Raw genomic sequence first — 23,806 nt, forward strand, 5'->3', positions numbered from 1 at the left:
AGAAAACTAGTAGATGGTCTATAAAACTTATAGACTGACAAAAATTTTTATACACATATACAAACAATCCTATTGCCTTTGAGCTTTAACCTTGAGGACACTTACGTGATACTCAAGAAAATTATTATTTAAAAAGCTCTATTCTTGCTTGCAATGATGCAATTTCAGGCAGAAAATTCTCTGGACTTAGTTACTAAAATACTAAAATACAGAAATCCAAAACCGCACGGCTGCTATTGCGGCAGCTTGACCTCATATCTCTTCATTCTCAGCAATGGAAAACAAATTACCCAATGCTTCCTTTTCAGCAGGTCCGACTTTGGGGGGGAGAAACTCCAAACAATAATAGTGAGTTTTTTGTCGAAATATTGAATGTAATCAAAGTAAAGTGAAAGTAAAGTGAAATTGATCAGCTACACAGGTGAGGTGGGGGGCTGGGGAAGTGGGGGGTGGGGGGAGGTTTACTGTGGTTCTTGGTGGTGGAATATGTGCACTGGTGAAGGGATGGGTGTTCGAGCATTATATAACTGAGACTTAAACCTGAAAGCTTTGTAACTTTCCACATGGTGATTCAATAAATAAATAAATAAATAAATAAATAAATAAATATAATATAATATAATATAAAAAGCTCTATTCTTACTCTTTTCTTGCTTTTCTCTTTTTTCTCTTCCATTCCTTCTTTTTTATTTATTCATTTCCTACCTTCCTTATTTCCTTCTTTCCTGCTTTCATCTCTTCCTTTCTTTTTTATTCTTTCCTTCTTTCCTATGAGGTTAGGTGGGGAGACGATTTTTCTCCCTATAGTGAGTGCAAGGACCGTGGGAATTATCCTAGGCCTTTGAACTGAAAAGGAGACAGTTGAGTTGTATTGAAAAGCATGGCAGGCCTTAGACCAGAGGTTCATCGAAAGGATAGCATTTGGATCTTCTGTCCTTCCTTTGACCCCTTATGGTGATAAACTCTGGAGAGGAGTCATGTTGAATGACATTGATATAATTCAGGCAAATGCCAATTTGAGGTCATGAAGTTCCATTCACCTTTCCATGTATTTGTTTCTTTTTTTTTTTTGCTTTTTTTGGATCACACCTGGATATGCACAGGGGTTACTCCTGGTTCTACACTCAGGAATTACTCCTGGCAGTGCTCAGGGGACCATATGGGATGCTGGGATTGGAACCTGGGTCGGCCGCGTGCAAGGCAAACGCCCTACCCTCTGTGCTATCGCTCCAGCCCCCTCCATGTATTTGTTTCTTTTACTTATTTTTGTCTGAAACTGAGTTTGGGCAGTGTTTGGTTCTGAGAGCAAAGTTTTTAACATTTATTACACAGACTCATTTTTGTATTAACAGTTCATCACATGCAAAGTAACTCTGAAAATGTCATTTCTATTGTAATCACTGTAGACAGAAGCCTTGGAGGCTATAATTATTTTTGTGAAGTGCTTTTGCCCTCAGCTCTCCCTTACTGCCAGTCCAACAGCAGTAGAGAAGGGGGTGTGGTGGAGGTAGCATGCTGACTATAGAGAACATAAGCTCAAAGAGTTGACATTTCTGTCTGTCTTTGTTCCTTGCTACATGCTGGACCCTAGAACAGAACTGGGAATGTGGTATGTTATGGGGCAGGTTAAAGTTGCCAGAATGATACTTACATCTCCCACACCTTTATCTAACACTAATGAGACAACATATAAGACACTTAAGATCTAATCATTAAATGGATGGATAGCCATTGCAATTTAACAACCACGTTAATATTGCCGTAATTCCATAATTGCTCAGTTCACGAGCCATAGAGGCAATCCAAGACACTTTCTTCAGTTATTAAGTGGGAATTATTGTCCCTATCTGGCAGGGCTGTTGAAAGTATTGAAGGAAAATTCCTGGAAAGCATAATGAACAATATAAAGGTAGGCACTTAACAAATGATAGTACCATTTTTCCTCATGCATACATTTTTATCTTGATTATAAATGTGTTTGGTGTAAAAGTGTGTGAGTATGTATGTTGCATGATTATGTGTGCACACATACACACTCAAGAATTTGTATAAGGATGGGGAAGACTAGAAAAAAACCAGTTATTTGGTGCATGCTGTTCAGGGTTTCTGAACTGCAACATCACGCCACATGAGCTGGTAAACATTCTTCAAGACATGGAAGTGAGCAGGCACTAGCAACTCCATTGTCCACCACAGAATTATTAGATATTCTTCTCACCCCTTGCTTCAGTCTTTCCTCTAATGTTAAGAGGTATTTCTGCCAATTTATTTAGCCTTAAGCTAGGAACTAACTATGGACTGAAAGAAAATAATAAACAACAGACATTTTATCCCTGATGATATCTTAGAGATGACCTAAGGCTGATGATGAAAGCTGGGGTTATCTTGAGTTTTGTAAAGAACAGGTCGATGTGCCCTGGTGACTTCTAACCTCTGATGCCAGAAGGTCCTGTATGACTGGATCTCATACTCACCCACCAGCATATTACTGTTTTCTGCTTTTGCTTCTTCCTCCACTAGTGCTTTTATAAATCCCAAATCCCGGATTGAAAGTAAGATGGATATTGGAGACAAATTCACCATTTCCTCAGGTTGCTAGTCCTTGAATAATCCTGTTTTTATCACATAGTTCTTCATTCTAACGTGTTAGTTTCTGAGCTACAGAAACTTGGACTCAGAAAGAGATATTTCTGAGTTCTTCTTGGGAGGTGAAATTTCCCCTTGCTCAGTAATTTAATGTTTCATTTATAACCAAGTTGCCCAGTACTGTTTACATATACCATCTAAAAATTGTATATTTAGGTGGTTATAAAGTTAGGACTTAAACAGAAAAAGAGAAACAACAAACATCAAATTAAACTATAGAGTCATTAATCCATGTAGATGATAAAAAATTTACCTCAGTGACACAATTTCCAGTACAATTAAGGTTATTTCCTTAGTTATGGCTTAGGCAAATCATATTGATAATAATACATTTATATTTTTTGCTTTTTGGGTCACACCTGGTGGTGCTCAGGGGTTACTCCTGGCTCTGCACTCAGGAATTACTCCTGGCAGTGCTCGAGGGACCATATGAGATGCTGAGAATCAACCTTGGTTGGCTGCGTGCAAGGCAAATGACTTACCCGCTGTGCTATTGCTCCAGCCCTGATAATAATAAATTTTTGACACACACTGATGGCAGAGAGATGGTAGAGGTGCATAAAAAGAAAGAATTTAGATTTCTAAAATTTTCATGGAGATCTATTGGCAAGCATAAAAATACCAACATTCATACTTACAGGTGAATTAAAGACTTTAATCCCCGGAAAGTGTGTCTGGAAATGGTCTTGATGTTGTTGTTTTCAATGAATCTGCAACAGGTTACAATTTTTTTTGTCAGGCAGCTGTTGGAACCTGCTAGTACTTATCCTGAATCATTATGTTCAAAACAAAGATTTTTTTTTTACTTACAAATACTCTAGATGTGGAAGACCAATAAAAGCATCATCACTGATCACATCAAAGGAATTCGATGTGAATAACCTGCCCAGGAAAAGTATACAATGAAAATGGTTAAACTGATAGATTTTCTGTCAAGTGGAAGTTGCATATGGAAAATTCCTGGCTGTCAGTTTTCTACAGTAATTTTTTAACCCTTCCTCCTTCTACAGTAATTTTTCTCAGGTAATTTTTGCAGGTTCTAAAAATCCCCAATGCCCTTCTTACCAAGTGTATGTATGTGTGTATAGGGTTACCCTAACCCAACCCTCCAATCCCCACCCTGACAGTGATGTTTCACATACCTTGGGTAACATTTTGAGAAAAAAATAAGACAAATATTTCAGTTGAAGCAGTCAAAATAACATTTTACAAATTTTTATAACAAAGACACAGAATCCTTTCTTCTTGTTTTAGAAACCACTGGAATATTCTGTCCAGATGAAACAAAGTCAACATCTAGAAAAATAGGTTCAAGCCTGTGGACATCTATTTGTGCTGTGAAAGCTCACAGTGAGTAAACCTTTACAACTGGCTCAGTGAACATCAAGTAACTTCCTTTAACACTAGAACAGGTTGTAGATGGGATATAAGGAGGCTTCTGAGGAGTTTTACATCCATCATATTGCTAAATAGTTGAAAAGGATACTTTGACTTAAGCACATTTATTCGCAACTTAAAAACTACTGATTAAAGAAATATTAACCAGCAGTTTCCATACTCTGTGAACTCTTTGGAGAATTGTTTTCTGCCTGAGATGCCTAAAAGAGGTGATTATCGATAAAATGAAACAAAGCATTACTATTTTAGAGTGAGTATTAATTTACAGATTCACTCATTAGTGTTGATTCAAGTTGAAACAAGTCACTGAATGCACTCAACACAAATTTATAAAGAACTTAAGTGATGTTCAGGCCATATGGTAAGGTGCTTATTTGTGGGAACCTTATATTCCACTTGTAACCATTGACTAAGTTAAAACATGAGATCAAAAGTTTCACATAATTTGACAATTCATATCTCAGACAAATCATTTAATTATAAAGTTCATTATTCTATGATAGTAAACATTTTTACATTTGAAGTCTAAGGATTAAAAATAACTATTATCTGCCATAGTGACTTCGCCCCTTTAAATTTGTTAGCTAAGGGAATTAAGATTAGTGATATATGGGGACCAAGAGATAGGATAGCAGAAAAGGTGCTTGCCTTGTATGCAGCAACTCAGGTTTGATACCGTGCATTACATGTGGTTCCCAGAGTTCCACCAAAAGTAAGCACAGCTGGGTAGACCCAAGAAGCAAAACTAAACTAAACTAAAACCAATGCAAAAATAATCTAGGGGAATCCCACTTTTGAACATTACAAAAAACTGACAACATCTGAGACTTACTTGAAGAAGAGCAAAAGGAGACAGCAGGGAGTTGAGATGAACAGTGCATAAGTTAATAATGTTTGAAGCTGAGAGATGGGGGATGGGAGTGAATTTGACTATTATCTTTACTTTTGGATCTACTTTAAATTTCCCACAAAAATGGGGTGCAAGGAGAACCAACCAAACAAAGATAGATACTATCTTGTAATTCTTCATAAGAAGTCTTAGAGTGACAATGGATTTTCTCTTATTCCTTCTCCCAATGTGTTAGATTTATATTCAGATAATTCACTAGGCTCTGAAAAGTAATATAGATCAGATGCCAATATTTATTTTTAAAAATTCAAAGCTTTATAATTTTAGTGACAACTTTGGCTATAGTCTTTATAGTTCTGTAAAACAATATATTCTTTTTGTTCCTTAGGATAATATCCAAAGGTTTCCTGAGACTCCAAACTTTTGTTTCATCTGGATAAGCAATATCTTGGGTATAGAATGAAGTAGAAATAGATACAAAGAAATAATTTCTCATGTTCACTTCTTTGCAAAGTGACCCATAGTTGGATGAGTGACTTTATAATCACAGATTCCAAGTCACCAGAAGAAATAGCTTCTGTCCCTAACTCCCCTTATGTTGAATCAGATGCAAAACAGAGTGGGAAATGGTAATTACTGGACAGAACTTGTTCACATTTGTCAGAAAATGAGAAGAGTCTTTCCTCTAGAATTTTTATGTGTTTGTTCATTGCTTATATCCAGCAATTCTAATATTATTTCTCCCATAGTGGATAAATTAAAAAATAAGCTGAAAAATCTACCAATTGTGAATAAACTGAATAAATATTGGTTAAACAAGGAGGAATTCGCTTAACATTAAATTCTTGTCATTACGATATTAACAGGGACTTACCATTATTTGACTTTGTAACCTCATCCCTGAATACATTTCCTGGTGTACATTATTTGTTTCACTAGATTTGTTTAACTTAAGACCTTTGGCTGAAACTAAAACTGCTCACAAAAGCATGTATAAATCTTACAAACCTAAGCAGAACAAAAGAAGCTACACCATAATAAAGAACACCCTATAGAGCTGTGCTTACATGAACTATAAATTCAGCAAAACTAATCTATGCGGGCTGGATAATGGTTGCCCTGGGAGGTAGGTGGTAATTGGATAGAGGAACAAGAGGTATCTCTGGGTTAAAGATAGTGTTTCTTTCTTTTTTTTTTTTTTGCTTTTTGGGTCACACCCGGCGATGCACAGGGGTCACTCCTGACTCATGCACTCAGGAATCACCCCTGGCGGTGCTCAGGGGACCATATGGGATGCTGGGATTCGAACCCAGGTCGGCCGCGTGCAAGGCAAACGCCCTACCCGCTGTGCTATCACTCCAGCCCCAAGATAGTGTTTCTTGACCTGAGTGCTGATTGATTATAAGAGGTTAACTTTGTTTAAAAAATAGAAGTTATGGGAAGGGGCAATTAATAGATACAGTGCAGAGGATTTTTATGGAAATTAAAATACTCTGTATGATAGCTGGAGAGACCAGATAGGCAGTAAGTGGTTTGCCTGCCATGTGGTCAACCCAGGTTTGACACCCTGAACAAATCTCCCCGAGCACTGCCAAGAGTGACCCTTGAGAAAAATAAAAAACAACAAAATACTTCAATACCAAGCAATGAAGACATGTCATTATACTTTTGTTCAAACTATACATTTACAATACAATAAGTGAACTCTAGTATGCACAATGACTTCTAGGTGATAATGTAGGTTTATTAATTGTAATAAATGTACTCCTTTGGTCTGGGATGTTGGTAATGGAGGAAGCAATGCATTTATAGGGAATATTCGCTGTGCCTTCTCCTCAATTTTGCTATAAGACTTAAACACTAAATAAGTCAATGAGAAATTTATAAAAATGTATGCTTACAATATGTGTCCTCTTCTTCAATGTCTACTTTAATTTAAAATCTTTCTTTATGAAAGCTAAAAATATTCTCCTGACTCAGACAATAATGAATATCTTAGTCCTCCAATTCTAAATTCAGCTGCAGTTTTCTATGGATAAGGATTCCGTGGGCAAGAATGTGTAAATTTATACATCTATTCTAAATATAGTTGAGTGGGCTATCCATTTTATTACCTTATGTAGACTTAAAAAGACTTAAAAAGATCATGTTCTATAAAGAGAGTGAAACTTTGATCCTTGCTATTTTATAGATTCCTTGAAATATGTTTGAACTCAGTAAAGAAAGGGACTGTAGGAGGAGCGGAGGCTTTTTTCCCCCTTTGCAATCAAGTGTATGTTTCTTTACCAAGAAAGAGATTTAGGAAGACTGTACATAGCAACTGTCATTCCAGCCATGCTAGCCTATTCTTTAGATGATTATTACCCTCAGAATAGTGCACAAGTCAGACTTCTGCTGGATTGTCTTATTTGGTATTCAGAATGACTCTGGGAAAATGGTAGAGCATTTATTAATATCTGTTTGATAGAAGGAAATTGAGGCTAAGAGGATAAAAGCTTGCTCAAACCAGTAAGGTCTGACTCCTAGTTCAGTGCCCTTTTCACAAACATGGTAGTCTTCTAGTTAAGGATCACATAATGACTTAGTACCCATATTTGACAGATAATGATAAAAATACTGCTCAACTCATAAGGATCTATTTCTTTTTTCTCCAGGAGCTTTGGAAGGCTCAGGACCACCCCTGCAATACTGGGCCTGCCAATGCAGGCCTGACAGGTGCTTAGACCCAGTGATGCAGTGGTATTAGGGTGAGGCAGTACTGGTTATCACAGGGTTACACCTGAACATATTGGAGGGAGGGCGTTTTGGGTTGGGAGGGAGGTTCAGTGCTAGGGATCTAACACAAGGTCTCATGTGTGTAAGGCAGGAGCTATAAGCTTTTGAGATATCTCCTTCCGTCCTCATATGGATTTAAGAAATAAAAGTAAATAACAATCCTTTTAAAAAATGAGTTTGTCAAGAGGAGGAGAAAGGGGTGGGAGGGAACCTTAAGGCATTGGTTAGAGAGACACTGAGACAGGTGGGGGTAGTGTTGGAACATTGCATGCCTGAAGCTCTATTATTAACTATATTATAAATCATGGTGCCTAAATAAAAATTGAAGGAAAAAAAAAGGAAGACTCTTCTTAAATGAATTAATCATCTAGGCAGTCTCAAAGTCAAATTTGACTCATGTAAACCCGTATTACTCTCAAGAAAAGAAATGTTAAAATGTTGGTGGGGAGAAGCCACCACACCCAGCAGTGCTCAGAACTTACTCCTGGCTCTGTGTTCAGGGATCACTCTGGAAGGCTCTGGGGATCATATAGGGTGCCAGGGATTGAACATAGGTTGGCAGTGTACAAGGCAAATAAATGCCATACTCCACTATACTATCACTCTGACTTGCAATCAGGTTTTTAGAGGATCGGTTAAATTGAAAAGTTAGGGCCACTGGCATTTAACTCAAAAGAAGCATAAAGTATTAGCATGAAGTTCAGAATGTTTTGGTGGTAAGGGTGCAAAGGAAAGGTCAGAGAGATAACACAGCAGATAGAGTACTTGCCTTGTAAGCAGATGAGCCAGATTCAATCCCCAGCATCACATATAGTACCCTAAGTCCTGCCATAAGTGATCTCTAAGCAAAGAGCTAGGAGTAAATCCTGAGCACAGCTGGCTGTGACCCCCAAACCAAAATTTAAAACAAAAAAGAAAGGAAATATCAGGTAATCAGAGATTGGGGTCCTGGGTATACTAGAAGGATGCTGATGCTTCGTTTGCCCTACATACAGCCAAGAGGCAAGAAATGGGAGTCCAGAAAATGAAAACGTTTGGAAGGGGGCCTGTTTTAATGATGAGCCAGGATGAGCCTCATCAAAACAAATGAGCCAGGATCCCATTCTCCACCCCTTTTCTTGGACCAGGAAAGGAGCTTATTGCAAAGGGAATTGTATAGCCTGACTGGTACTCCCTACTTTGCCAAAATCCTTTTTGTTCTTTAGCAAGTCATTTCTCTCTGTCCTCAAAGGAGGGGCCTAGATTATGAGAATTTTAGATCACTTCAGACTTAGAAGATGCTTGAGTATGTGCCCATGGCACTGCAGGATTTATTCATGGATGAGTAGATATGGGCCCTGCATGGGATGCAAGAGTGATGGAGAAGGATGTCTATAGATCCTTCCATGTTTACTCCTTCCAAATGAACACATTCTTAGTACATGTGCCAAATGGAAGGAGTCAACATGCTCAGAAAATTTCCTGTTGTCTCCGAAAGGAAATTTTGGAGACAAAAAGTAGTGAACTTACTTCTCTAGTGAACTTACTTCTTCAGATTCTCTCTAGTTATCTATGACATCTTGACTTCGATCAGAATTATATTTGGTCCATGAGTGGTTTACATGTTGTATTTGAACCAAGAGAAAATGTTCCTGGTTATGAAGGGAAAATGATTTAGAGGGATCTTCCATACAATCCCCACCCAAGGAACATCACAATTAATGAAAAAGAGAAGATAGAGCACTTAACAACTGATTACTACTTTAGAGACAATATTGAGGGGCTGGAGCAATAGCACAGTGGGTAGGGCATTTGCCTTGCACGCGGCCGACCCAGGTTCGATTCCTAGCATCGTATATGGTCCCCTGAGTACTGCCAGGAGTGATTCCTGAGTGCAGAGCCAGGAGTAACCCCTGTGAATCGCCAGGTGTGACTCAAAAAGAAAAAAAAAAAAGAGACAATGTTGATTAGCTACAGCATAGAGAATCTGACTTCTCAACTAGTACCTGTAAATCTATTTCATAATTTGTTAAATTAGGAATTATAATAATAAAATTTCATGGAAGATTATAATAAATATATGAGGTCATGTGTATGAGCATGTCTTCTGCTCTTCCAAAGAATATCTGAACAAAGGACATAGACATAAAACATTAGGGATACAAGATCTTGTTCTTCTAGCCAAACCACAGTTTTGCTACTAAGGAAACTGGAATATATTGAGATTGTTACCTGCTCAAGAGAATCGATAAGGGCATTATCCAAGAAATAAGGCAGCCATGGGCAGTGTGCCTTCACAAGTGTGCACATTTTCAGGCACATATATATGTCTGTCTTTATATATTTCACAAATATTTAAAAAAATTGCAGATTATCAAGGTAGAAGATTTAGGACACAGCTGGAGGGGCCCACCATCTATTTTTAGATTTGATTTTGCTTAAATCATTTAGACCCTCTGGTTATTAATAATAGTCTCCGTTAATCAAAAGAATAGGGTTGGCTGGCTAAATGATAATTAATAATAGGCTGGTGAATCATTCTAGTTAATGCACACATTCTTAGTACATGTGCCACATAAATAATTGACATTTGAATATTTTAAAATATGCTATTGATATAGGGAAGCATGACACATCACACATTATTTCATTTTTTTAAACTCATCCTCAAAAAACATTTTCAAGGTAATTCAGCTGGCTCTTAAGCAGAATTAAGGATTGATTCATCCAGATAGCCCGCAGACAGGGTTGATGGGAAATCACCTGACTTTTGCTTCACATAAATTCTGAGGGGTAAGATCTTAGACAGACAGAGAAATAGTACTGTAGGTAAGGCTCTTTCCTTGCATGTGGCTGATATCAGTTAAAAATATCTGACTCCACACTGTGGTGCCATGAGCACAACCAAGGGTCACTCCTGAGTACAAAGCCAGGAATAACCATTTAGTACTCCTGGGTATGCCCAGATCCCACCCACTACCCCACAAAAAAGTCTCAGAAGGATATGTGATTCAATCCCTCTTTTTACCAGGTAGAAAATTGAGGCATGTCTAAACTGAGTGACTTATCTAAGTCTATACTTTGTCAGCACCAGGGTCATGAATAGAACCAGGGTCTGGAGCAATAGTACAGTGGGTAGGGCATTATTAGCCTTGCACTCGACCGACCCGGGTTCAATTTCCAGGATCCCAATATGGTCCCCCGTGCACTGTCCGGAGTAATTCCTGAGTGCATGATCCAGGAGTAACCATTGTGCATCGCTGGGTGTGACCCAAAAAGCAGAAAAAAAAAATAGAACCAGAATTTTTATTTGCATGGTTTGTTTTAGGACTATTTTGGGCATGCTCACTATTGAAGTTTTAAGCATGAACCCACACTTGGGGCATTATAGCCATTATCTTTTATCCCAGGACAATGTAATTTTTCCCTTTCTCATGATAACTAGTCAACAGCCTACCTGCCCTCCCGATTTATTATTTCAGTCTGCATCTCCCAGGGCCTGTAAAACCATGGTCAGAAGCCTAGTCTATAGCAGGCTCTATCTTTAACAACTTGACATTTATTAACTTACTGTAATCCTCAAGCAAACAATTCAGTTTAGGTTTTTTTATTCTCCAATTAAAATAGCAACTGAGATGAGAAAGGCAAAGTAAATGAGCTGGGATTCTGGCATTGGTCTTCACCCTGCAACTAGTAACAGCCATGATGAGGTTGTGCATCGACCTCTAGCCCCATCAGATCCACCAGGTACCTGCAGCAAATCTAGAATAGCTTTTGCCCAGAGTGTGTTCCTTAGAATACACTAAGTCTTCCTAAGATTGAGATTCCTAACATATACAAAAAAGAAAATGTGGGTAAAGTGAGTAAGGGAAGTCACTCAGGCTTCTTAGTTACATGAGCCTTTCTATTCTTAAATTGAAATTGAAACTTCAAAAGGGATCAAAAGATGATGTTCCTCCATTAGGTTGATAATGAAAGCTCTCGGACATTGTACTCTATGTAAAGGCAAAGAGGCATGGAACATGGAACATGTCCGTGGAACATGAATGTGCTGGTTTAACTATTTGAGAAGTAGCTGTGTGGGAACCTACTCTGAATTAAAACAGTGAGTGTAATTTAAACTCAGGGAATTTTTTCTTTTGAATCAGGCTGCAGGTGTATACTATTTCCTCCACAAGATGAAACATTCACTGGTTAATTCCCACAAAAGTGTTGCCAAGCTGCTGCTGGGCCTGCTGGTGAGCCTGGCTCTTAGGTATTGTTTTCAATGAATTCACATTAACAAAGTTGTGTGAGTTACTCAAACGTTACAGATGGCTTAATGAATCTTTTGAGATGAGATCCACACCCCCCACCTCTCCCCACTGCTCCAAATCTCTAAATTCTCTTAGCGAGTGTCTCTAAAACAAGATGATGTAAGTTAAGAAAATAAATAGAGTCTCAAAAGAATAGAGTCTCAAAGAATGGTTCATTATATGGGATGTTACAAAATGCAATAAAATAATCATCTCAGAAGCATTTCTATGCCAGGGTTCATTGCAAATAGTCAAGCAAAGATAGAAGTTGTATTTCCCTGATTTATTTGAGCTCAGAACCTTTCTATTTCAGGACAACTGTTCCATATAACATAGGTTTAGGAAAGATTGATCTAAACGGTAATTTTAAGGTAAAAATCTCTCTGTCTCTGTCTCTCTCTGTCTCTGTCTCTTTCTCTCTCTGTCTCTCTGTCTCTGTCTCTGTCTCTCTCTCTCTGTGCAACATGCAAATACAAATGAGATTTGAATCCTAGGGAAACTAAATGTTCTTGCCAGCAATGCTGCCACTCTTTCAAAGAGCTTTTGAAATTCCTTTTCAGTAATTGTCCCCAGAATCAGGACACATTCCATAGTTAATGGCAAAGGTTGACCCTTTGAGAGGGGGTTTGATTTTGGGAACAAAACTATGCAAAGTCAAACCCAGTGATTCATGTTCAAGAGGAAGTAGAAGTAGTCTAAAGTGATGATGTGGGTTTAAATTACAACATCACCACTATGTGACATTGAGGAGAGTCCCTAAGTGTTCTGTGATTCAGCGTTCATCTGTAAAATACAGATGATCATGCCCACCTCACATTACAATAAAATATTATTTTATTATGAAGTTGAAGTTAAAAATGAGATATATAAAATTCTCAGGGTCAGACAATATAAAAATGACAAATTTCCCTGAACAAAATTTCATCTGGATCTATTGTCTATTTTATAAATTATATTGAAGGAGCCAGGGAGATAGATAGTGCTAAAGATTGGAGCATATGCTTGGCATGAAAGTCCTGAGTTCAATTCCCAGCACCACAAGGTCCCATGAGCACTTGGCCAGTGTGCCCAATGACAAACAAATAAATTAGCAGTGAATACAATTCCTAAAGAACAATCTAGAAGTGTTTAGCCATTTTTTTTTTTTTTTGCTTTTTGGGTCACACCTGGCAATGCACAGGGGTTACTCCTGGCTCTGCACTCAGGAATCACTCCTGGCGGTGCTCAGGGGACCATATGGGATGCTGGGAATCGAACCCGGGTCGGCCTCGTGCAAGGCAAACGCCCTACCCGCTGTGCTATTGCTCCAGCCCTGTGTTTAGCCATTTTTATGGTGGGAACCCAGGTGGGAACAATGCATGACCTCCCATGAAGAACATGAAGATTCTTGCTTCTTCTTCTTTAGTTTTTTTGGTTTGATTTTGGACCTTCCTGGTAGTACTCAGGGCTTATCCCTGCCTCTGTTCAGAGATGAAGCTTGGAGGAGCAAACGGGGTTCTGAAGATTGAACCCAGGTTGGCTGCATGCAAGGCCAGCACCCTACCTACTACCCCGTCTCTCTGGCCCCAGATTCCATATCCCATTTTACACTGCATATAGTTGTCATCTTGCTATGTAAAGCTGTCTAACAATTTATTCCTAATTCTTGTCCCACAGGAAAGGAACTGAAACATCTTGTCAATAATCACCTGGGGAAAGAAGGACCCTGGTAAAGGACCCATGAACAATTAAAAAATTGAAAACATTATTTTAATAACTTTATAATACTCCTTTCAATATTATGAGATTATAATACAGCCCAATAATAGAGTTTTGGAAGTAGGATGAGACTTTAGTTAACTGAACATGAAGATTACAAAATGCCAACTTATTTTGCTTGGTCTAAATTTTGTTAAAAACCTACTGCTGATTTCTGCCTTTCCCTGAAAATTAGGAAAATATGGTCAATGTTCATGTGCTACAGAAACAATCAGTTGAAGCTGAGAATGCCCCATTTAGTAATATGTGTCTTCAGTCACTACCATTTTCTATTGCATTAAATCAACCTATTTCTTCCTTTGCCTTAGCACCAAAACCTATGACACTTGAGCTTGAGTATCATAATTTAATCTGCCTCTGGTATTATATATATGTGTGTGTGCATATTTATACACACATGTGTATATATGTATATATACATATGTATACACACACACTCACACAGTCTGAGGTCTAAAGATATTGTGACCAACTCTAACGTATACTTCTAGATCAGGCCTCTTTCCATCTCACTGCAGAAACGCTTTTCTAAATATAGGTTAATAGTAATTATTTAACTGGAGGATTTAATATGCTTACATTTAGAATAAATATTGGCAATTAGAGACTTTTTGTTATTACCACTTTGCCCATTGTTTTCTGGTTGTTTGAAGATCCTTTGTTTCTTTCTTCTTATGCTCTATTTATATTTTAAGTGTTTTAATATTCTTTGATCTCACTATGTTTTAATTTCTTTAACATGCCCTTCAGTATAATTTCTACACTTTTATTTCCATAACAAAAAAGATACATAAAAGATCTCAAAATTATAATACCCTATTTTAAAACTTTTAACAACTTAATTTTAATAGCATTCCTTAACTCTACTTTAACTTCTATCTTAATTATCTTAAACAAAATCAGACATGTTTTATAAAATGTGGTGCCAATGTTTTTTTTTATGAGGAATAAGTGACAGGATTATGCTTCCTCTCTCCCTGCACTCCCAGAAAGGTAAATAGTTCAAGTTTCCTAGGAGAAGGAAAGACTTCTTAGGAGTTTGTGATAAGATCTATATGTAGAACAACAGAACTTTAAAACTGTGATTGTAGGCAAGCCCATCCTATACAATCAGATGCTAATCTGATGTTATGGTCTTGCAAATTAAAGTGATTATCAGAAACTATAATAAAAGGTAATGTTTGTTGGGTTACAGGAACTCTTCCAAGTGCTTGACTTGAATCACTTCACTTAATCCTTCTGTAATTCTGTGCAATTGGCAATATAGTTATTCCCCATTTCGTAGATGCAAATAACAAGGCTTGGTGAAACTTGCCCCAAATCACAAAACTAGTAAACAGCAGACTGGGGATTTGAACCTATATTAATTTAAAGGCAAAAACCTATGATCTCTACTCTTTGTCACATCGCCAGCCCCCCCAGAGTGTACTATTTTGATATCACAGCTGTCACTGTGAGGCCCCTGCAATGAGATTTTACAGCATACACCAGTCACAGGGTGACCAACTAGCAAACATCACCAGCATCACCAAAAACTGAATAGCTCTCTGAATATATGAGAGAAAGCTGATTAGAACCAACCTACAATACATTTACTCACAGGCAAAATGTGGAATTACCACCATATTGTAGTCCCCATAGCAGGGTAAGAAGGGAGAGATGTCGCTTATTTTTGTGTCCCTCACATGCCCTAAAATTGTGCTTGCTGCACAGAAAAGTCCCAAGATATGTTTGCTGAAATAGGAAGATTTCGCTTTCATAATGTTATTGCTTAGGAAATTATACAATGAATAACACTTTCATTTGCTAAACAAATAGAAGTAAGTCAGAAGGAGGTTTTCTTTGTGTTAAAGAATTTTTATCATCTTAACTAACATTTCCCTTTGATGTCCAGTCAGACTGGATAGGCGAAATTTTAGCCTTCACAGGAGGAAGGTATCCCTAGTCAAATGAAGAACCCAGGAGGCTTAGTGTGAGTTTTCACATGTCAAAAAACCTAGAGGAGGGGGTGGAAGGGATACTGGGATCATTGGTCCTGGAGAATGGGCACTGGTGGAGGGATGGGTACTCGAGCATTGTATGACTGAAACACAAGCACGAAAATATGTAAATCTGTAACTATACCTTCATGGTGATTCACTAATAAAAAAAATAAATTAAAAAAAAAACCTAGAGTAAGTCAGAGGAGGATAATGAATCAATGAATATTCATATAAGCAATAAGGACTTAGTGGGTTTGGCCTTTTAAATTCTGGTACACTGTTGAAGGAGTTTGACATCATAATGTATGAACAAATATCTATTCACATGTTTTGGTTCAGCTCACTTTCCACACAGTTGATGTGAAATCTAATAATCTGATATCCAACATAAGCATATGTGCATGAGCAAGATTATCTACTAAGATAGGAGACTTCAGTGTAAAACCAAAAAGTATGCACTGAATTCAGCAAATATTAGGAAACAAGGCCTATGCTTATAACATCCAGGCTGTTCTTTAAAACTCTGGCTACTGATAATCCTTCATGAGAAATGCAGAACAAAACGTTAATAAATGATAGACACATCAGTTACATATACAGAGCTTGGGAAAAAGAATGAGATACTGCAATATGGAGAGAGAGAGAAAGAGAGAGAGAATGTGTGTGATCAAAATCATGAGATGAAGAGATGAATCTGGGCAAATAACTAATTCTATTAAACGAACTACATTCCAAGCTCCTATGTAGCTTTTTAAAAACACAAAATACCAAACCAGCTTGTAATTTACTCCCTGTAAGAATAGTAACAAGAGAGAAATTTATTTTATTAACCTTTCTATAAAAAATGGCAATTATGAAAATACTTTATACCCTTAAATTTGAATTTTTCTTCTGTGATGAGCTTAGATCATTGACAATTTCAGCTTGTAGCTGAAAGAACAGGGCTCTAATGTGTGAAAACACATTTCTGTAAATTGCATTCACTTACAAGCATCTCTTCCTATCAGTAAAAGGAAACTAGAATGAATAATTATTCTCATTGGCTATATTTCATAACTGTTCCTATGGAAAAAATACATGAAACAACATTGACTCGAAAAAGATTTGGTTGTTGCTTAAAATCCTAACAGACATTTTTAAAATTGTGTTTGTATAATAGTTGGGTGGATTTTTATGGCACAATTTTATTCTTTTTCTTTTCCCTGCAGAGTGTGGGCTTTTATTTTCTTACTCTCCACCTCTCTACCACAAAGTGCTTGCCGCGGCCTACCACAATCTTCGCCCCCAACTCCAAACACTGAATGTAGTTTAAGAAGGGATGGCATCTGTTTCCCTCAGCACCCCAGGGTGAAATTTCAAAAAGTACTTCTCCTCATGCCTTCTGCAGGTCTGAGAAAACATTTGGGGCTCTAATGAAAATTTCAGATTGTTAATGTGTATGATAGGAATGAGCAATTTGTTCCCTTTTCAGTAACAGAGTAAAAAACCATTACCTTTGCAGAATAGGTTATCTTAAACCTATAGTTCTAGTTCGTTTCTTCTTCACAGACTATTTAAACAGGTCAGTTTGGTAATTGTCACAAATGCAGTTTGAATTCATTGCAAATGATAATCAATGGCCGGGTGAGCTAGATCTGATCTGAGGGCAAAAGCCAGGCAAAGGCTGTTTCAGGCCCTTCACTGGGGAGGTGGACAGCCCACCTGGGTGTCTCAGGGCATGGAATGGCCTTGTTCTACAGAGGAATTCTTTTTTGTTTGTGAATTATCTGTTTCTACCATTTGTTTTGATCCTAGGACAGTTTTTATTTGGAACCTGTATCTTTTCTGATCAATGAAAATAAACTTAGGAGTCCTATCCTGAGAAAAAAAAGAAGCAGAGAACACTGAACAGGAAGAACAGGGGGAAAAACTTAAAAATCAGGATCCCAGAATTAAACAGAAACTTTGAGCCCCAACAATTTTTGCATACGATCATCTCTTGCACAAATCTGCAATGTTGAACTTAGCCAATGTGAGTTAACGAAGGGCATACAGGAGAAAGAGTACTTGCTCTGCTCTTTTGTTATTTCTGAAACCTGAACTGCTTTTGGAAATAAGGACTGGAATGTTCCATAGGAACTTCGAGCATGGGACATAGGGGCATGGCACACACTCAGTGTAGGCTATTTAAAAACCAGTTCCTTGGCTTCCCTCTGTGATTCTAAATACGAGTAATCACATTACCCTGCAGCAGCCGGTAACTATTTCTATAACATTGTCCAACATCTGTGCTTGTCACCCAGCAAAAACAAAGTGGAGATGTGCAAACTGATTAGGCTGATCCGTCCAGTCTTTCTGTGGCACTTCTAACACCTATCTAGGGTTGGAATATGAATGACTAGTTTGTGTTCACTGAAATCTTCTTGAATTTTAAGACTGATGTATTTAACTCTCCTGGGCGAATAGAGATGCCTTAACTCACCAAAGGATACTTATAAATAAAATGAAACATTCATTTATTTAACAAATGAATGAATAAGCACAATTTTTCACTTTCCCAGATACAACAAATGTAATCCTCTGGATCCCAGGATTAGAGATTATCCTTTTCTGTGCTTCAGACTCTATCTTTTGGGGGATTTCTTTGATGTGTTAACACTTTCCCTAATTATACCACTAGCCATCAATCAGATAAGTCCCTTAGGAATATTCTACTCAATTGTTAACCATTTAACCACATTAGCTAGAGAGAAAACATTAGCCAACATTGTTATATAATGGTATAGCACCTCATCAGATTTGTGAATTACTCAACCACTTTTAGGTTCCCCCCCTCCATCTAAACAAAAAAATAGCCAGAGTGATCTTCAATTCTTTAGCTTCATATACATATAAAAATATCTACTAATTATAGACCATGTAACCATTTTTTTCAAACCCTGTGCTAAGCATTTTATCAACTTAATCTTACTTAACTCTGACAACAGCCATTCAGACTTCCCACTTCCATTTTACAGACAGGGATATTGAGGCCCTGGGAAAGCAAGTCATTTGCACAAGATCACAATGCTTGTTTCTAATGAATTGTGAGGGGAGATTTTGCCTATAGCTCTCTCCTGAAGTCTTGCTGCTTGGCTCTCTGCATATTTAACTTCAAACAACCTAAATGACCAGTTAATACAAGTAAACAAACAGAAAAAAAAAGCCATAAAACTTGCGTTCTGAATCATGCAGTTAAGAAAACCAACATTTAATTTATTACACTATCAACCCATCTGTTAATTCCCTCCTGGATCCATGTCACTACAACGATCTACCGTGGCCTGATGCTTACCTGAGCACAGGGGGAGAGGGAGGCTTTTGACCCACACATGGTCCAGGTCTGAGAACTAGCACTCCATTTACCAGAGAGTCTGCATCTGACCAAGTCATACATGTTATGTTATGCTTGCAGATATATCTGATTTCTGGTCATTTTTTAAGTTTTACTATTTTTAGGCAGAGCCTGAATGTATGGTTCCCTTGTGGGCAATTTAAAGCACACAGCAAAGACTAATCCAGTGCATGATTCTGTATTAATATTTTTCTTTTCCTCCTTGTAAGGAGGAACTAGTTATAAATTAGGAAAACATGAGAAAACAGCTTCTTGAAAACTAGTATTTTAAGCAATTACCTAGAAAGATTGCAGCTTCTCTTCCCCCCCCCCCCACCCCAATCCCTGGTAAGTCATACAGAGTAGCAGGCTGCCCCACATCCCTGGAGACAACATCTTGAACGCATATGTTATGTTCGGTTCTGTACTGACTAATTCAGAAACTCCAAGTCTTTAAAATCACCCAAGTTCCAAAGTCAAAAATGAAAGTAAACTAGTAAAATGGAATTGTGATCATTGTTGCAACATTCCAACAACTTCAAAATTAGCCATGAAAGTAGGTAGCATTACAGGTTAGCACATTTACCATTGCAAGAATCAACCTGCACCCGGCGTCAAGTCGCAAACAAACCCATCTACCTCTCACTTTACTGATCTGCCTTTTCTTTCCAGAAATAGAATCACATTGGACAAATTTAATGTTGAGATTGTTTTGCTAGAGGGCTTATTCAAATATATGCTATATTAAAAATAGTCATGATATAAATATTTCTCACAAGAGCTGCAGCGATGGTGTGAATAAAAAACTCCCTTCGGAGATTTCAGTAAAACCAGATCTCACAAAGGATCTGAAAGAAAACAAAACAAAACAAAACAACAGACAGACACACACAAAGAGAGAGACACACACAGAGAACAAACCTTATGTTAATCCGGTTTAGCATAACAGTCACTATTTTGACACTATTTTATGAACTATGTTACTGTTCCTTTTTAGATGAAGTAGGAGAGATGAATCTGCTACAGGTTTCTCATAATAATGTTTCAGGGTGGGGAGTATCTATAAGCATATTCCGTAGCAGCTAATTAAAAAAAAATCAAAATTTCTAAATGCAGCAAAATGTTAGTACTATCAAAAGGCCAAGCGTGCAGGAAGAATCTCCCTCCCTCACTCCCTCCCTCTCTCTCTCCCTCTCTCTCTCTCTCTCTCTCTCTCCCTCTCTCTCTCTCTCTCTCCCCCTCTCCCTCTCTCTCTGTCTCTCTCTCCACTCTCTCTCCATCCCTTTCTACCCAGACACACAAGCCCCCAAATAAATCGGCTGGAATCTTTACATCATAAATTAGATATCAAAATGCTTACGGGCCTTACAATGAGATAACATCAGGAGGAACGGCGCGTGGAATGGATCTGGCATTCTCACATAAAGCATTATCTTTGGTACAAGTACACACGGCAGGGCATTTTGGCTTCGCTGGTTTCTTCCCCTCAGTCAGCAAAAGCGCAGATAAGAGACATAGGAAATAAGCAATTCTTTTCAGGGGGATGCAGGCATTTCCCATCCTTTGGCTTCTCTCTGATTCCATGCAGCCGAAAAAATATCCCCAAACATGAACAGGGCTTCTGGAATTCAGATGGTGATTATCTTGCTCTAAGACCAGGTCACAGAGGAGTCCACCCTTTTCCTTTGCCTCTGTATATCTGCTTTTCAAAACAGGGACCTGCAGCTGATTCGTGAGCTGCTCCTCGCTCCAGCAATGCACTGCTCGGGGAAGAGACCTGTGAGGTGCTGTGAGATGGGAGGGATCCAACTGCTGGAGGAGAGAGTCGACTTGCATCACCACGAAAACACTGAGCACAGACCAGCCTTCGAAGGCAAAGTGAAGTGATGTAACAGAAAATAAACAGCTTTCTGCTTGCACCGGGAGGCCCTTTAATTGTTACCAAAAATAGGACGGCATTATGTCTTATTAGTGGGTGGGTGGGAGGGTGGGTGGGAGCAGGCATCTTGCATGGGATCTCAGCGATCTCAGAAACCTCTGGGAATTTGCTTTTCATGTGGCAAACAACCTACCAGGAAAAACTCGCTTTGGAGCCAGCCCTGGCTGAAAAACGAAGTTAAATGAAACTCTCTCCCTCTGCAGCATTTGGCTAAAGCCCTGGTACCGCTTGCTGAGCTCACCTGACCCCGGCCACCGCTGAAAGACAAATAGGAACACATGGAGAAGCGTGACTTTCGGGGCATGAATGTGAGTAAATTCTTTTCTGACACTTATCAACGGGGCATGAATGATTGGTTTTCATAATATGTCCCCCCTCCCCCACCCCCACCAAGTGTAATTCATTCCTTCCTTCCCTGATGAGGGAGGGAAAGAGAAGCCTGACCTGGGTAGATTATGCCCTCTCAGCTTCTGCATGCGACTCCCTTCTTTAGCAAGAGCACCCGAAGCCTGCAGGAAGCTCCCTGCTAGCAAGAGGCAGCTGACTTTGGCTTTCAGGGTTTTGCAGAAATCCTGCCTATAACCTAGAAGGTTGGGGGGGGCGGCGGTTGCAATTCAACTGACAGTCAGAGACCTCTGAGTTTCTGAACCTGTTTCTGAGGTTTTAGTTTTGCCATCAAATGAAGGATGTGATCTCTGCCTCTAATTCCTCATCTGTGAAATGGGGATGATGATCAGGCTGCCCTATAAATATTATGAGCATCAAATCAAAATGGTAGGCTGTGTGATACTATTATCATCTTTGATGAGATAGTGGTGCACACTTGGAGAAAAAAGGGAAAGAGCAAGAGGCTCTGACTGAGGGAGCTGGGCACTACAGTCCTGGGAAGGCAGGAAAATCCTGTGGTTGGAGGAAGAGGAGGGAAATTGATCCTTGGTCCTCCCTTGTACCATAGCTAAAAGCATTCATCCCTCAGGGAGCACGAGGGACTCAGTTCATGGCCCAAGTCCCTGATCCATGGTTTATAATGCAATCAATCCAGGGACAAGTCACAAAAGGAGTGTTAAAGCAAGCAAGTGAATAGAGTCTAACTTCAATCTCTCAAATGGACTTTCTCCCCTGGCCTCTGGTAGTGGACCTCAGGCACATCCCAACTACTTTGCTGGTCTTCTGAAAGCACAGTCCAGTGGAAGTCCTGCCTCTTCTTAGATATAATTTCTGCACCTTCCCCCCAAAGACTGTAATGTCAGGAAGGAAGAACCCCACTGTAAATTCAATGGGTGGGCAGGGGAGTCACCCAGATTCACCTAGAGATCAAGCATGGTCTGGACATGCACATCCTAAGAAGCTTCATGTCACACATCCAGTTAGGGTGAAGGGATTGACCTTGTCAAAAAAACGTCAGGGCACATGCAACAGCCAGGAGGAGTAATTACTGAGGCCCTTTCTTCATCCGGGGAATGAAAGAGATGGCTGAGGAGAACATTCCATGTGTGTCCAGCAAGGTCTGCAAAGACCTGTGCACTGGAAGGAAGAGCTACCGGGCTGTTTTCACCCATCTACTGTTTGAGGAAGATGAGTAATATCTGGATTGTATGTCCAAAGAACCAGGAGTTTATTATCAGGAGGCCAGTTTTTGAGAGTTTTGGAAATATACTGGTTTTTATATAAGGGTATAAAACCTCAGCTTAGGGGAAATAATGATTCTAGTGTCATCCTAATTTTTTACTGTTCAGGATTCTGTAGCACAGAAGTATTTGATAGATATTTTAGAAGCCATGATGTGTAGGTGAGTTCCACTTTATTTACTTATTTTTAATACTTCTGATGGTGCTGTGAGTAGCACGAGGTACCAAGGATCCAGACCAGGATTCCTACATACAAAATATGCATCCCAGCCCTTTGAGCTATGTCCCTAGCCCAGCGAGCCCCACTTTACACAGCTAATATGACACTTAAAAGTTGGCTGCAAGTCAGATTTTTGAAAATTGAATCCTGCTTTAAATGTATAGGGAAACTTGCCATAGGGAAAAAATTCTGTGGTGAAGATTGAATAAACAATCGTTTTTATTTAGTCACCTAACCCCTAACTTCTCAGACATAAAATTATGTGTTCACTATAAAATGAAGACTGAGCATTTTTTGAAGAATCTCAGAGTTCTTAAATTGAGGAACTTCAGAGTCCTTAAATTGAGGAGACTCAGAGTTCTTAAATTTAATGTCTGCATTTTTTTAGATGGGGAAACTGAGGTACTGAGAGGTCAGTCACCCAGAAGGTGGTTGACACAGCCTCCACTCTGCATGTGGGGACACTGGCAGATACTTGACTAGCTTGGTGAGTAGAGTCTAATATAATTCTCTCTTTATGCTTCACTTTTATATTTTTTTAAATTTTAAAATGTTTAATGGCTTATTCACAAGTCAATAACATATGTATGCTACTACACCTTAAAGTTTAGGCAATTGCTACCTCATTCATCATCAAGGTTGCTTGAGCAGCCCTTGGCTTTGTGCTCTGCAGACACGCTCAAAGAAAGGGGGAACAGTTTTTCATTTTGACCTGGTACAGTCAGGAGGGCAAATGAATGAAGGAAAGAGATCATATCCACAACTGCTCACTTTGCAGCTGTACTTCTCTGACATGTTTGGCCTGGCAGTTTAAGTAGCAAAAGGACTACTCTGGGGCAGAACTCTAAGGACAAATTACAATTGAGCATTCTGCAAAGACAGTAACTTTTTCTTTTTCTATGGCATTTAAAGCCTTGATTTGAATTCCCCCATTCAATGGAAACTCCCACTGAGATCAGGCAAAGTTGTAACCTTGTCACACGC

At 38.8% G+C, this 23,806-nt stretch overlaps 2 protein-coding genes across 2 annotated transcripts in view; one reads left to right on the forward strand and one right to left on the reverse strand.

The window, feature by feature from the left end:
- Positions 1-20,898, reverse strand: part of LGI1 (leucine rich glioma inactivated 1) — a 35,005-nt gene extending 14,107 nt beyond the window's left edge. The window contains exons 1-4 of the mRNA XM_004607354.2: positions 20,405-20,898; positions 19,812-19,883; positions 3,457-3,528; positions 3,285-3,356 (exon numbers count right to left, since the gene is read on the reverse strand). Of these exons, the coding sequence (XP_004607411.2) occupies positions 3,285-3,356; positions 3,457-3,528; positions 19,812-19,883; positions 20,405-20,871 (683 nt within the window). The 5' untranslated portion in view covers positions 20,872-20,898. The remainder of the gene's footprint in view (positions 1-3,284; positions 3,357-3,456; positions 3,529-19,811; positions 19,884-20,404) is intronic.
- A 117-nt stretch (positions 20,899-21,015) lies between these two features.
- LOC101543562 (protein FRA10AC1) overlaps positions 21,016-23,806 on the forward strand; it is a 73,218-nt gene continuing 70,427 nt past the window's right edge. Inside the window, exons 1-2 of the transcript XR_008627065.1 lie at positions 21,016-21,282; positions 23,211-23,309. The gene's annotated coding sequence lies outside the window, so the exon portion shown is untranslated. The remainder of the gene's footprint in view (positions 21,283-23,210; positions 23,310-23,806) is intronic.

This window comes from Sorex araneus, chromosome 11 (genome assembly GCF_027595985.1).
Source record: "Sorex araneus isolate mSorAra2 chromosome 11, mSorAra2.pri, whole genome shotgun sequence".
Classification (NCBI taxonomy): domain Eukaryota; kingdom Metazoa; phylum Chordata; class Mammalia; order Eulipotyphla; family Soricidae; genus Sorex; species Sorex araneus.